Here is a 15,231-nt window from a genome sequence, read left to right on the forward strand (position 1 = left end):
TAAGGCTGGCTCGCTCCAAATAGTGAGCGAGTGCGAGAGTGGGTTAGAGCAAGGCGGCGGGGAGGGGGGGCAAATTCAGGCAGAAATTTCAGGGTAAAAACGGCGAAATCGAAATTGGATCATACTGCCAATATTGCTCAGAATCGCTGTAGCTTTCCGATGGTATGCGGGCCGTTGCGGTTGCTTACCGTGACCGACACATAAGAAAGCAAACATTATTTATTATCATCCTATGTATGTTAAATTATGATCTTCCACATTAATCAAGAGATTGTAAAACGGACAATATTACAGCTCCAATAGCTTATATTAAAGTCACCCAAGAGTCACAACATGGTTTTGAAATGGCAAAGACAGACAGAAATTAAATGTATATAAGCAAGCAACATAAGGGATCTGTTGTTTGGGTAGATTATATTATATTAAATAGGCTACTATATTTTTGTGGTGTGGTGGCGAAATCGTGCAGAAGTTTTATAACTGCACTATCGATTTATCACCTTATTTAGAAATAAAAATTCAGTTCTTATCCTTTTTAAAAGTTATATTGTTTGAAACTGTCTTCCAGTGGAAGTGTCCCTCAGAATGACACCGGGGGTGGAGTGGGGTGGGATGCGGTGGGCGGGGCTACGAGGGGGCGGGGGGGCGGTCAGAATCGTATATTAAGAGGAGACCTCCGCATGTACAGTCACTCTACCTCTGCTTCCAGCGAGACAAGAGCTCCAGCTTCTGCTCAAGATTTCATCTTTTGTCGAACAACTCGTGAAGAATGGCTTCCAAGGCGTAAGTAATTACGATCAATTTATTATTGCTTTTGAATGTGTAGAAACTGTGTTGTTCATCTTTGTATGTAGTTTACTGACACTGCTTAAGTCTCTTAAACTGACTACAGTACTATTGTTTAAACTTAAATTGCATCCACTACAAAACTAAAACAATATTTCGAAGCAACTTTTTTTAATTACAAAAACTCATCTTTTTAGAAAGACATTTTATAGATTCTCCTGTTTAATCTCTTTATTTTTACTCTGTAGCACTTTCAGATTGCTAAAATATAAGGGCTTATATTGCTTGATATAAATGTAACTACAGTCGAAGCTCGTTACAACATACCCCGTTTATAACGTTTACACCAATCCAACGTTCAAATTTCGATGTCCCGAATTCGCGTATTGCATTATTCCATTTGCCGGTATCGCTTAGAACATACACCTTTACAGCGTAAACTTCGATATAACGTATGATTTTCAGAGGAAAATAGGCAAACTGACCATCGTTACAACGTACAGCCTCATCTTCCGAGCGCGCGCACAATTCAGAATCGGCTTTTGCCGGCCATCTACGTCGCTTAGCAACGCCTAACTGTATGAACCTATCCTCACGAAGCATTCCACGCCGGCCGCACTTCTTGCATGCAGCCCCCGTTCCATTCATTTTGAGGGACCTGGTTACAACATACTATGGTTATAACGTACAAATTCTTAATGTCCCCCGAGGTACGTTGTAACGAAGTTCGACTGTAATTAGTAAAAATCTTTCAGTAGTTGTGATTATGTAGTTTACTAATTACTTTTCTCAGTCTGGGACCCATCAGGATGACAATAGATCTGCAAATGTTATTTATCCACTGAGCAATGAACAATGTTGATGATGATGACTGGAATGGGTCCTGAAAATCATGAATTAAATCTAATCTTAAGTAACACTTCCTCTACTGTTACATAACTGTTCATTGTTTTGTTTTTTTTTATCCGCAGTACTTCCAACAGGCATTTCCTGCTCTGCCCCCTGTGCAAGAAGACACAGGCAACCCTCTCGGTGCATCTGGCTCGGGTGTGCATGAAGAGGTCTTCGAAAGAAGCCATCCAAGAAGTAGTGGAGAAGGCAAAGCAGGATGTTTTTGAAGTTCTGCAGTGGGGCAGGGTGTTCAGCTACAGGCACCTACGAGACATGATGGATGATGCTAATCCTATTAGCAGGTTGGTGGGAAAACTTTTCAGTCTTTTTTTTTTACACATCTCACGTCGTTTCTTCTGTATGACATTTACAAACAGTTTTTTAATTTACTTATTTGAAAGGCTGATCCAGGAGCTGGAGCGTCGCCACATGGTGGTGACCGACACCCCCTCCCCAGCAGTAGCGGCGCAGACCAGCAGTGTTCCAGTGGTGGCTGGTACAACTGTGCAGCAACCGGAGAGCTCTGCGACTGAGCAGTCGGAGGAGGCAGTCAGTGTCAGCAGCGGCGAGACCTTTCAAGTGTGAGTGAGTATCTCGGCTTTACAGCTTCATTGATAGCTTTTGCTCTTGCTTGAGAGCCAATTGAATGTGCAATTTTAAGACGAAATATGTTTTCCTCATGGCAGTACCCGGGAAGTGCAGTGGCCACAGACCTCCAGGCACATGATGCAGGAGAAGGGACTGTACCGGAAACATTCTCTGGACCATCCCCTCCTGAAGGGCTTCGCCATATACTTGGAGAAGGATCTCCTGAATGAGAATTTCAAGCAGGAGGTGAGGTCTCCCATAAAAGTTCACTCTATTATTATTTTTTTGAAGCTTTATATCTAAGCAATATATTCATTAAGTCATGCTGATTTTATTTTCCAGGTGGAAAACGTCAGCAGGTTCATGTTTTTTGTGAACCCCAAAGAGCCTTCACTTGAATTTGTGAGAGAGAGGGAGAAGACGAAGCTCTTCTTTCGGGAGCTGACTGGGGCTGGTCTCTCCAGGCAGACTCAGGTCAACTACATGAAGAGCCTGAAGAGGTTGGTAGCATGTAGAAAAGTATATTTTAGGTTTGTGTTGTATTGTCGTATCTCTTTCTTCAAGGAAGTTCAGTCCTCCCGCTATTGTCATCCATATCCATATGGATAATTACATACCTGTCCTTCCTCTGACAGATTCCTCAAGTACCACACCGTGACCACCGACCTCCGGCGTGACGACATTGCCTTGTGGAACGAGGCAAGGTTCTTCGTGGAGTACCTGGGCTCACTACAGCAGAGCTGTGCAAAGTTGGTGAGTAAGGAGATGACGCAAAGGAGGTAAGTTCAACTGTCAACACCCGTTAAATTCCATATCATGATTTGATTATACATCTCCTCTACCATGTTTAACACACTCAATGTTTTTTTTTTATCTCTCTCACTGCGCCTGGACTGTACTGCATGGAGAACCAGAGCCATTTTACACTGTGAGCACATTTTATTAAAATGTGGACTGTATTGATTAGGATTGACAGTAATTGAATTTTCTTCTCCCCCCCCCACATAGGCATGCCATTCTGATGGAGAAGAACCCACTAACTCCAGAGGACTGCTGGGCCGTGCTGAGGGCTGCCAAGAATGACTTCTTGGCAGTCCTTGGCAAGGTGTATCCGAAGGAAAGCCCCCTGGAGTCTACAGAGTGCTGCCTTGTCCTGTACTACCTGGAGGCCACGGTCATTCTAAAGCATCTCCAACGACCAGGCGTGGTGTAGCACATGACCGTAAGTATTGTATTCTTTTTGTCTTCACTTTTCCTTTTTGCCGATACTCTTATTGATCAGTGGGACATCATTGTATTGTGCAGGTCCAGGAGTGGATGACCAGGAGCACGTCCAGGTCCGGCCATGCGGTGATTGGGGTGAAGGAGCATAAGACGTCGGCGCAGCAAGTGGCCACGTTTGCACTGTCCTCTGAGGAGGAGACGGTAAGTAAATTAAGTTTGATAAGATTTATTTCATAGTTTATTTCAAGAGCAGCGATTAAATCCGTTTTCCTCTGCCAACAGTGGTTCGACATCTACTTTACCCGGGTACGGCCACAGCTCCTGACCTCAAAGAGGAGCCAGACAACGCCGGACGACCTGGATGGAAAGAAAAGGTTCTTCGTCTCCACCGCAGGCAGGCCGGTATTCAACGCTTCCAATGACCTCAACCGGCTGCACCAAAAGTGAGCTAATCATCATGATTCATTCCCCCTATAATATGTTCTACATACATGTTGTAAGGTGTTGTGTGAGACATATTAATAAATGTATTTTTGTATTTTAGATACAAGCTAGATCCAGTCACCAGCCAGACGGCCCGGCGCACCTTTGAGACGGCCACCAAGGACTTGACGGACCAAGAGAAGTCCTTGGTGGCCGATTACCTCACTCACTCCACTGCGACGGCGGACAAGCACTACCGAATGAAGCAGTCGCGGAATGTGGTGCTGGCCAGTAAGCTGCTTAAGAAGCTGGCAGGTGACTCAAGGTAGGCATGTTTTCTGTTTGTCAACAAACCAACCAATATCAAGACACACAACCAAAGACCTAACCACTGAACACTAACCTTCAACTTTTTTTTGTGTATTTTTTTTATCTCAGCGCTGACTCCGCCGAGGAAGGACCCAGCTGTTCTGCCCGTGGGGCCACACGGGATGCTGCCCTGGCGTCTGAAGAGATGGATGTCCAGGCAGCATTCGACCAGCTCCGGCGGACCCACCCCGTGACCCTGGATGGAGGAGTCTCCATAGGAGGAGGCTCCTCCCTCCATTGATGGGTCCAGGTCGAGTGTTGTCCACCAGGGAGGCCCTCTCTCCATGCTGTGAGAGAGAGGCTGACGGGTGCATGTGCACAGACCAAATCACAGCGTGACCGAGGTGTCTGGAAAAAAACATAAGTGGCACGCAGCCATGGGCTTAGGTGAGGGTGGTGTTTTGCTGCTAACCCTGCACCCCAGTTTACCTCATTTCTTCCACGGTAGAGAATGAGTCTGCTCTGTGTGATTATCATTTTATGTTTATCTGTTTTATGTTTCTGTTTTATGTTTAATAGATGTGCATAAACATTTTCTCTTTGCTCCTGAAAAGGCACCACTATATACAGCTGGGTATAATATAATGAGTCAAGTGGCCATAAAGTAGTAGTACACAAAAAATAAAAATACAACTAAGTCAAAAATAAATGTATATAAATCATACAAACCGATATCGATATAGATATATCTAAATATACAAATATCTAAATATCTTAAAAATTGGTACGTATAATCCACATACAAATTACCCACTGCGGAGAGGGGGAGATAATGTCGAAAAAAATAAACAGAGCTAACCCAAAATTTAAATTCACGCCTAGCTGACAGGGGGGGGTGCATTTCCATTCAGTGGACCAGGCGGGTGCAGTAACGCCTAAGTCATATATTCCAAGACTGATATATATATATATATATACAGCTAATTCAAAAATTTAAATCCACGCCTAGTTGACAGGCGGGGGGGTGCATTTCCATTCAGTGGACCAGGCGGCCACAGTAACGCCTAAGTCATATATACCAAGATTGATATATATATATGCACACACAAATTGCCCACTGCTGACATGAGGGTGATTGTAACGAAACATAAATACAGCTAAGGCAAAATATAAATGCATATAAATCATATAAACCGAGATCGATATATACACCACACTTTGATTCTTACCAAACTAGCTGTCCCAGTAATACACCAGACTTCTGTCTTGTATCAAAATCACATTTACACTACATTTAAAACTACATTATATATACACTCACCTAAAGGATTATTAGGTACACCATACTAATATGGTGTTTGACCCCCTTTCGCCTTCAGAACTGCCTTAATTCTACGTGACATTGATTCACCAAGGTGCTGAAAGCATTCTTTAGAAATGTTGGCCCATATTGATAGGATAGCATCTTGCAGTTGATGGAGATTTGTGGGATGCACATCCAGGGCACGAAGCTCCTGTTCCACCACATCCCAAAGATGCTCTATTGGGTTGAGATCTGGTGACTGTGGGGGCCATTTTAGTACAGTGAACTCATTGTCATGTTCAAGAAACCAATTTGAAATGATTCGAGCTTTGTGACATGGTGCATTATCCTGCTGGAAGTAGCCATCAGAGGATGGGTACATGGTGGTCATAAAGGGATGGACATGGTCAGAAACAATGCTCAGGTAGGCCGTGGCATTTAAACGATGCCCAATTGGCACTAAGGGGCCTAAAGTGTGCCAAGAAAACATCCCCCACACCATTACACCACCAGCCTGCACAGTGGTAACAAGGCATGATGGATCCATGTTCTCATTCTGTTTACGCCAAATTCTGACTCTACCATTTGAATGTCTCAACAGAAATCGAGACTCATCAGACCAGGCAACATTTTTCCAGTCTTCAACTGTCCAATTTTGGTGAGCTCATGCAAATTGTAGCCTCTTTTTCCTATTTGTAGTGGAGATGAGTGGTACCCGGTGGGGTCTTCTGCTGTTGTAGCCCATCCGCCTCAAGGTTGTGCGTGTTGTGGCTTCACAAATGCTTTGCTGCATACCTCGGTTGTAACGAGTGGTTATTTCAGTCAAAGTTGCTCTTCTATCAGCTTGAATCAGTCGGCCCATTCTCCTCTGACCTCTAGCATCAACAAGGCATTTTCGCCCACAGGACTGCCGCATACTGGATGTTTTTCCCTTTGCACACCATTCTTTGTAAACCCTAGAAATGGTTGTGCGTGAAAATCCCAGTAGCTGAGCAGATTGTGAAATACTCAGACCGGCCCGTCTGGCACCAACAACCATGCCACGCTCAAAATTGCTTAAATCACCTTTCTTTCCCATTCTGACATTCAGTTTGGAGTTCAGGAGATTGTCTTGACCAGGACCACACCCCTAAATGCATTGAAGCAACTGCCATGTGATTGGTTGATTCGATAATTGCATTAATGAGAAATTGAACAGGTGTTCCTAATAATCCTTTAGGTGAGTGTATATATATATATATATATATATATATATATATATATATATATATATATATTCAATATACATATTCATGATATTATATTTAAACATCCATGGTGAATCTTGCAAGCAGTGAAAAATTATTCCTGTTTGAAAATGTCTACAATTAAGGTAAAAAAGCCTCAAGTATTCTATCAGTGCGACCCACAGGCCACTTACTCAAGCGGTTAACATCACCATCTGAATGAGGGGACACATGACTGCATTGCTCTTGCCAGCCTAGGGCTATTGTTTCCTTGATGGCTGTTTTGCACCTCTCTGTGATGCATATGCAGGGCTACCCATACCCCAAAAATCTCCCAACGCAACAATTAGGCTGACATCACGTAAACAGAGTGAGTCAAATAAATGTATTAAATACGTTTTTTTTCTTTCCCACAACCAGTAATGCCGTAAGGCTGGAGAAGTCACCGGTCACCTCACCACCCACTGCCCCCACTGTACTATTTTCTTGTATGCAGTTTTTATGTGAAATAACTCTTTAAATGTGAGATAAAGCAACAATTTTCTAGTAACATGCAGGTGTAATTATTTATTGTTTTTTTTTTGATAAAAAAAAAAATATTCGCTCATTCGAATGTCTGCCCTATCAACTTTCGATGGTACTATAAGTGCCTACCATGGTGACCACGGGTAACGGGGAATCAGGGTTCGATTCCGGAGAGGGAGCCTGAGAAACGGCTACCACATCCAAGGAAGGCAGCAGGCGCGCAAATTACCCACTCCTGACACGGGGAGGTAGTGACGAAAAATAACCATACAGGACTCTTTCGAGGCCCTGTAATGAGAATGAGTACACTTTAAATCCTTTAACGAGGATCCATTGGAGGGCAAGTCTGGTGCCAGCAGCCGCGGTAATTCCAGCTCCAATAGCGTATATTAAAGTTGCTGCAGTTAAAAAGCTCGTAGTTGGATCTCGGGATTGGGCTGATGGTCCGCCGCGAGGCGAGCAACCACCTGTCCCGGCCCCTGCCGGTCGGCGCCCCCTCGATGCTCTTAACTGAGTGTCCCGCGGGGTCCGAAGCGTTTACTTTGAGAAAATCAGAGTGTTCAAAGCAGGCCCGGTCGCCTGAATGCTGCAGCTAGGAATAATGGAATAGGACTCCGGTTCTATTTCGTGGGTTTCCTGATCCGGGGCCATGATTAAGAGGGACGGCCGGGGGCATTCGTATTGCGCCGCTAGAGGTGAAATTCTTGGACCGGCGCAAGACGGACGAAAGCGAAAGCATTTGCCAAGAATGTTTTCATTAACTCTTTCATTGTCGCCGCCTAGTGGTTCGGACGCATACGTCCAAATTTTCAATAACAAAAAAAAATGACGTTCAATAAAAGAAACAAATGTATCAAATCAACCAAAAACGGCTTGTTACACTACAAAAAACCTTTCAGATAATATCTGTAGAAAGTTGCGCAATTTTTGTGCCATGGTTTTTTTGTAACAAGTAAAAATAAAATGACCATGGTAGCCATCTTTAAACGGGTCGAGTGTCGGGAAGTAAAATATAAGTGTTAATAAAATGAAAACTAAGCACTTCAAACTATTTCTTTCACGGCCAATACTTCATAAACCGTCACAGTATTAAGACAAAACACGCATTTTTCCATAAATATGACTGTAATGCTCTGAAATAGCTTGCTCACTCATCGCGGAAAAATGTCAGTCGGCATTCTGTACATTCGTGCAATGTTTTTTATCTTCGGAGTTTTAGAAGAAAACCAATGAATAAAATGACAAAGTTACCCTCGTTTGAAAGCTTGATCTCTTATGTACATAAATCAATCACTGTAATCCTTCATTGTCAAGTATTTTTTCAGATATATGCTCTGCTTCCCTGCTAGCACATTATTTTTTACGCACTGAACCTTTGCCCATGGTTATGTTTCACCATAATAAACTTTTTACATGAACATCAAATTACAGTGTCATTTGCTTCATCCAATAGAGGTGTGTCTAAGGTTTGCAAAATGGTATGGGATGTGCTGATTGGGCATTGTTTTTCGCGCTGGGGACATGAATGCGCAACTTATTTCTGCAGGTGCAGTATTTGTGGGAGTGTCTCGATTACGCATTGCGCACGTAGTCTCCGTGAGTTTACCCAGTTATTTTCGGACAACAACTTTTTGGACTGAAGAAAAATGGCTCGGATGACTTTCACTGTTGAGAAGGCACAGAAGATGATTTTGAAGAGTGGTTCGGGGGAAGAAAGTGTCGCTTTTATCCATTGATTCGATGGAGGAGGACGCTTTTTTGCGCGGAGAGGATGCAACGCTCAACATAAGTACATTTATTTACAGTTTACTCTTTTATTCTATAGATTTTTATAATTCCGTGATTCAGTAAATTACAATTAACATTTGCTTTGGTAACACTTGTATTGTGGTACATTGGGAAAAGTTCCGCATCGCCTTTGTCAAGCTTTGAAGTGTGCAAAGTAATGCAGCGCTTTTGGCTTTCACTTGGGCAAAGTTACGCGGGGCTTTGTTTGGGCAAAGTTATGCGGGGCACTTGTCGGCCTTGTTTGAGCAAAGTTATGTACAGTACTTGTCGGCTTTGTTTGGGCAACATTATGTACGGTACTTGTCGGCTTTGTTTGGGCAAAGTTATGCGGGGCACTTGTCGGCTTTGTTTGGGCAAAGTTATGCGGGGCACTTGTCGGGCTTTGTTTGGGCAAAGTTATGCGGGGCACTTGTCGGGCTTTGTTTGGGCACAGTTATGCGGGGCACTTGTCGGGCTTTGTTTGGGCACAGTTATGCAGGGTTAGGGTTAGAAACAAAATGTTTCTTATGACCCATAAGTGGTAATGCATTTAGAAAGAAAGACGCTATCCCAAAACACTGCTAGTTACACTGCGGCCATTTTGGATAGGTTTTGGATAGGTGTGGCACAAGTCGTGTGAATAAAATATAGATTTTCCTACAAATGTGTGGTGATTTTGTGTGACAAAATGTTACTTATGACCCATAAGTGGTAATGCATTTAGAAAGAAAGACGCTACCCCAAAAAACACTGCTAGTTACACTGTGGCCAGTTTGGATAGGTTTTGGATAGGTTTTGGATAAGTTTGGCACAAGTCGTGTGAATAAAATATAGATTTTCCTACAAATGTGTGGTGATGATGTGTGACAAATTGTTACTTATGACCTATAAGTGGTAATGCATTTAGAAAGAAAGTTGCTACCCCAAAAAACACTGCTAGTTACACTATTGCCATTTTGGATAAGTTTCAGATTAGTTTAGGTTAGGTTTTGGATAGGAAAGGCTCCCAGTTGCACCATTTGCTCTTTCCTCCGTAAAACCTGTTGGGCTGCATCAAATGATATGAAATTGGGCACACATGTAGAAAACAAGTTTGGGAACCAGATTTTTAAAATTGGACCTATTCCATCATGTAGTTTTTGAAATATTTACAAAAATCCAAGACACAAAGACAGGTTTTTGTATTTTTCCAGCTGTTTTTGTTATATTCGCATGTCCATAAATTATACACAGGTTATTCATTTCGTTATTGAACTTCCTACAATCAATTGTAAAGGGGTCAACTTTGATTTTAGGTATCAGGCATGTGTCTGTGACTTTTATATCTGAAGTTATAAGGTAATTATTCCAAAGAGGGAAGAAATGCCCCCCCCATGCAAGGGGCCCCTGGTGCCCTCCATAGAGTTAATCAAGAACGAAAGTCGGAGGTTCGAAGACGATCAGATACCATCGTAGTTCCGACCATAAACGATGCCGACTGGCGATCGGGCGGCGTTATTCCAATGACCCGCCCGGCAGCGACCGGGAAACCAAAGTCTTTGGGTTCCCGGGGGAGTATGGTTGCAAAGCTGAAACTTAAAGGAATTGACGGAAGGGCACCACCAGGAGTGGAGCCTGCGGCTTAATTTGACTCAACACGGGAAACCTCACCCGGCCCGGACACGGAAAGGATTGACAGACTGATAGCTCTTTCTCGATTCTGTGGGTGGTGGTGCATGGCCGTTCTTAGTTGGTGGAGCGATTTGTCTGGTTAATTCCGATAACGAACGAGACTCCGACATGCTAACTAGTTACGGGACTCGGTGCGGTCGCCGTACAACTTCTTAGAGGGACACGTGGCGTTCAGCCACACGAGATTGAGCAATAACAGGTCTGTGATGCCCTTAGATGTCCTGGGCTGCACGCGCGCCACACTGTGTGGAGCAGCGTGTGCGCACCCTTCGCCGAGAGGCGTGGGTAACCCGCTGAACCCCATGCGTGCTGGGGATTGGGGATTGCAATTATTTCCCATGAACGAGGAATTCCCAGTAAGCGCGGGTCATAAGCTCGCCGTTGATTAAGTCCCTGCCCTTTGTACACACCGCCCGTCGCTACTACCGATTGGATGGTTTAGTGAGGTCCTCGGATCGGCCTTGCCGGGGTCGGCGACGGCCCTGGCCGAGCGCTGAGAAGACGATCGAACTTGACTATCTAGAGGAAGTAAAAGTCGTAACAAGGTTTCCGTAGGTGAACCTGCGGAAGGATCATTAACGGCAGACCGGGGCCGCGCGTGCCGCGGGTATGGGCCACCCAGCCTTTTACCCCCCGCTCGCCTCCCCTGCGTCGTGTCTACACCCCCGGTGAGCCCCGGTGGAGGGTGGGGAAAGGGGCAAGGGCGTGCGGCGGCGAGCCGGGCTTCGCGCAAGCGACTCCCGGCTGCCCCGGCGCCTCCCACAACCCCACCCGACACCAAAACCGCTGCTGCCATAGACATGCTCTCGGCGGGTGCCGGCCCCACACAAATCAGCAGCAATTGCTATGAGACTCCTAGTCTCGGGATTCCAACCTGGTACTTTTGGGGATTTTACCCCAGGGACTCCAACCCGGTACTTTTGAGATTTTAACCCAGGGACTCCAACCCGGTACTTTGAGGACTATTCCTCTCGGGTCTCCTACCCGTTTTAGAGAGGAGGACCTTATTCCCTCTTGCCAATCTTGGGTTCGGGGGTCCTGAATTCCCCGGGTATCACACCCAGCTTCTCTACCGCTCGTTAGCAAGTAGTGGGGTTGCCACACCAAGGACAACGCGGGGGTCTCGGACCCTCCGCTCCTTAAGGTCCTACTCTACGGCAGGGTTCCAAACCCTCCGTTCCTTATTATCCTATTTTACGGCAGGGTTCCAAACCCTCCGTTCCTTAAAATCCTACTTTCTCACACACTCTCTTGCTGCATACTATCCCAAAGCACAATGCATACACATCACACGACACAGTACACAAACCCCATATACACCTGGTACCCGCAGCCTCCTCTTTGTGCTAATTTACAGACGGGCCACTGGACACTTCAAACTGCTTAATTTGAAATTTCCAATATGCAGATTTCGACCTAACTGGCTCTGCTCACCTCTCTCACTCGGGCCCGCAGTTTTCGGTGTCCTAGTAGGCGCCGTCACTTTATCTGAATCCTGGAGAATCTCCTGCTCATCCCGGACGAGCCCCCAAATTGTTGGAGTCTGAGCTCCGCCGGGTCCGTTGATGAGAAGAGATTCACTGCACAGTCGAGGAGTAGTTGCAAGTCACCAGTTTATTCTCTGACAGATTGCAATCCGGGAGCAACCATCCCACATACATTCAGCATGTACAGGAAGCAGCTCAATCCATAAATATCGGGGCTGTCCCTTTATAGGCCTTCTGGGGTGTCGCCCCCCTTCTCTGTAATTTTCCCTTCGCGTGACGACAACACATCTTGACATTCGCTCTAGTTAGCCAGTGAGTACATGTTCCTAATTGATCAGTAAGTACGTGTTTCCTTCTTTTGTTAAGCATAAGCAAAAATAAGTATCCGTTCTATGGTGGGTTCCTGTTTTCCTCGTATCTCGTGCCAGGTCGTCCTGACCTGCTGGCGTACCGTCAGTTCCCAATTTCTCCAAACTGGGTGGGGTGAGATCACCCCGTCCTACCGGGCTAATATCAGTTCCCAAATCTGATGTCTACATTATGTTAGACATATTATTAGAATTAGTAAGTAAATTATGATATGATTAACCCCTCAATACCATGTCTGCTGCACAAACCTTTATTTCATTTGAATGACATCTAAAAATTTATCAACACATTTGATTTGTTTATAGAAATGAGTTCAATGACAACCAGAGAAGCAATATTTTAAAACCTACTTTCACTTCTGCTCAAACCTTTCTCTGCATTCCACTCCTCCTCACTGTCACTGCAGTCTATCTCACTGTCTGATGGGATATCCCTAACTTGCTGATCCTGAGTTTTACTCCCATAGGAAAATCTTGTGTCCATTTTCTGCCAAAATGCGTTAAAACGAGGCAAAATTAAATTAGAAAATAATTTAAAAAACATTGTGCTTACAATGTGCAAAAGTACATGCAATAATATACTAACACACTGTCAAGAAAGCCTCTTAAAATCTACCCCTTATCGCAGAACGTTGCCCTAGGGCAACGAAAAGATAAACTATATTTCAGAACATGCAAAATAAAAAGTAAGTAAATAAAACCTGGGGGAAAAAAAAATAAGGCTTCTCTACAGCTTCATAGACATGCACATATTTTTTTATCTACAGATAATGCCAATATAAATAAGGTTAATGAAGGAAGCACAGCGGGCGGCCTCATTTACATTCAGTGGGCCTGCCGGCCCCTTTCACACCTAGTTGATCAGGCGGGCCCGTTCGCACATAGTTGACCGGGCGGCCGGATTTTCACAGTTGAAAAGGCGGCCGGATTTACATGCATTTGACCAGGTCGGCCGCATTTGCACATAGTTGAAAAGGCGGCCTCATTAACATTTAGTGGGCCAGGAGGCCCCATTCACACCTAATTTAGCACGGTGGGGGGGGGGTTGGGGGTAATCCGTCCCTGCTGACAAGCACTAGCGGAAGCAGTCGCGGAATGTGGTGCTGGCCACTAAGTTGCTGAAGAAGCTGGCAGGTGACTCAAGGTAGGCATGTTTTCTGTTTGTCAACACACTTACCAACATCACATTGGAAATTGACATTGGAAATCTGTTTGATGGTAGCATATTTGAGGCTACACCCCCCCAACCCTCGGTGTCGCCCCCTGAACGTGGGGCGCCCCCCTCCTCCACGGTCCCCACCACCACCGACTACCCCAGAGCCTGGACTTCCAGTTGCGCTTTACGCAGTCCAGCACGAATAAGTCCGTCACCAGCACTTACTCCTTGGATCTGAACAAGCTCTTCTGTCAGCTGGCCAAGATGTGTCCGGTACAGATGCTGGTGAGCCGGCCGCCGACGGGGGACAGCCAAGATGGCCCGGTGAGGTGGCAGATTACTCAGGCATTAGACTGCGATGGCTGACAAGGAAGCAGTATGGATAAATTAAAATATAACTGAAAGTAATAAGCAGAAGAAAAAAAAATGAAACGGGGAATAATCGATGTTTACAGCAGTGGCTTACCCATCCCACTCTTCTACCTGCACACTCAAATAAACATACAAGCAAATGGATAAAAGTGCTTTTTAAAAGGAAGGTGGATTGCCTTACATCTGTATGATAGAGAATTAGTCCGCTCTGTGTTATTATCATTTTATGTTTATCTGTTTTATGTTTCTGTTTTTATGTTTCTGCGCTTTACGCAGTCCAGCACGACCAAGTCCGTCACCAGCACCAGCATGGGTTGTGTGGGCCCCTGAGCAAAACGTTCGCGAGGGCCCCCCACCACCAGCAGCACCCCCCTAACCCCCCCGTCACCACCACCCCACCATCAGCACCCCCCCCCGCCACCACCCCACCATCAGCACCCAGCACCCCCGCTACCTCCGGCAACAGGGGTAGCCTCCGCCCAAGGCCTAAGCATAGGCCGCAGTGACAACCATAGCTCCAAACCCTAAGCATAGGCCAGATGGGCAACCATAGCTCCAACCTTAGGACAAGGGCAACAGGGACAGGTCTACGCCACAAGCCTAAGCATAGGCCACGGACTCTGCCAATGTCCCAGAGGCGAATGGCCACTGCGGGGCCTCCAGCCCGGGCAGAGGGGAAGCCTCCCCGGCAGCCCCGTCTACACTTAGTTGAGCTGGCGGCCTCATTTACATTAAGTGGACCCGGCGGCCCCATTCACACCTAGTTGATCAGGCGGGCCCGTTCATAACTAGTTGACCGTCCCTCACAGGATTGGTCCAGGACTATGTGAGTAACTCACGTGATCCCCCTAGAGAGATCAGGACATGCACGCAGCAGATTGTGTGAGATAAAAGGGGCTTCCTTTTGAAAAATAAGGCAGTCAGCAAGTGTTTCAAGGTTGTGTACACCAAGCGACAGCTACAGTCTGATTACACGACCTTACCTTATGGATACTAGTGACGGGTTCGACAATAGATTTCAACATCCATTCTCTTGTATTATATCGGGCCCGAGTAACTCTGGCAAGTCATATTTCATTAAAAGACTGTTGGAAAATGTGGATTGTACACTATCCAGAGTGCCTGAAAATGTATG

The 15,231-nt window shown here is 45.4% G+C and overlaps 1 protein-coding gene across 1 annotated transcript; it reads left to right on the plus strand.

Annotated features, from left to right (window-relative positions):
* Window positions 1-714: 714 nt before the first annotated feature.
* On the plus strand, window positions 715-14,426 carry LOC111844373 (uncharacterized). Its single transcript, XM_072707085.1, has 12 exons — window positions 715-783; window positions 1,758-1,979; window positions 2,079-2,258; window positions 2,364-2,511; window positions 2,608-2,765; window positions 2,901-3,044; window positions 3,274-3,325; window positions 3,571-3,690; window positions 3,772-3,932; window positions 4,034-4,237; window positions 13,889-14,048; window positions 14,373-14,426. The coding sequence occupies exons 1-12, from the start codon at window positions 770-772 to the stop codon at window positions 14,424-14,426; spliced, it is 1,617 nt and encodes a 538-aa protein (XP_072563186.1). The 5' UTR covers window positions 715-769.
* The last annotated feature ends 805 nt before the right edge of the window (window positions 14,427-15,231 follow it).

Source organism: Paramormyrops kingsleyae, chromosome 25, assembly GCF_048594095.1.
Source record: "Paramormyrops kingsleyae isolate MSU_618 chromosome 25, PKINGS_0.4, whole genome shotgun sequence".
NCBI lineage: Eukaryota > Metazoa > Chordata > Actinopteri > Osteoglossiformes > Mormyridae > Paramormyrops > Paramormyrops kingsleyae.

What these genes read in the sequence shown, in the direction of transcription:
- LOC111844373 (XM_072707085.1), top strand. An exon ending in CTCCAGAGGACTGCTGGGCC is followed by an intron (nt 3,326 to 3,570) that starts GTGCTGAGGGCT and finishes TGTATTGTGCAG; the next exon opens with GTCCAGGAGTGGATGACCAG. An exon ending in CTCAACCGGCTGCACCAAAA is followed by an intron (nt 3,933 to 4,033) that starts GTGAGCTAATCA and finishes TTTGTATTTTAG; the next exon opens with ATACAAGCTAGATCCAGTCA.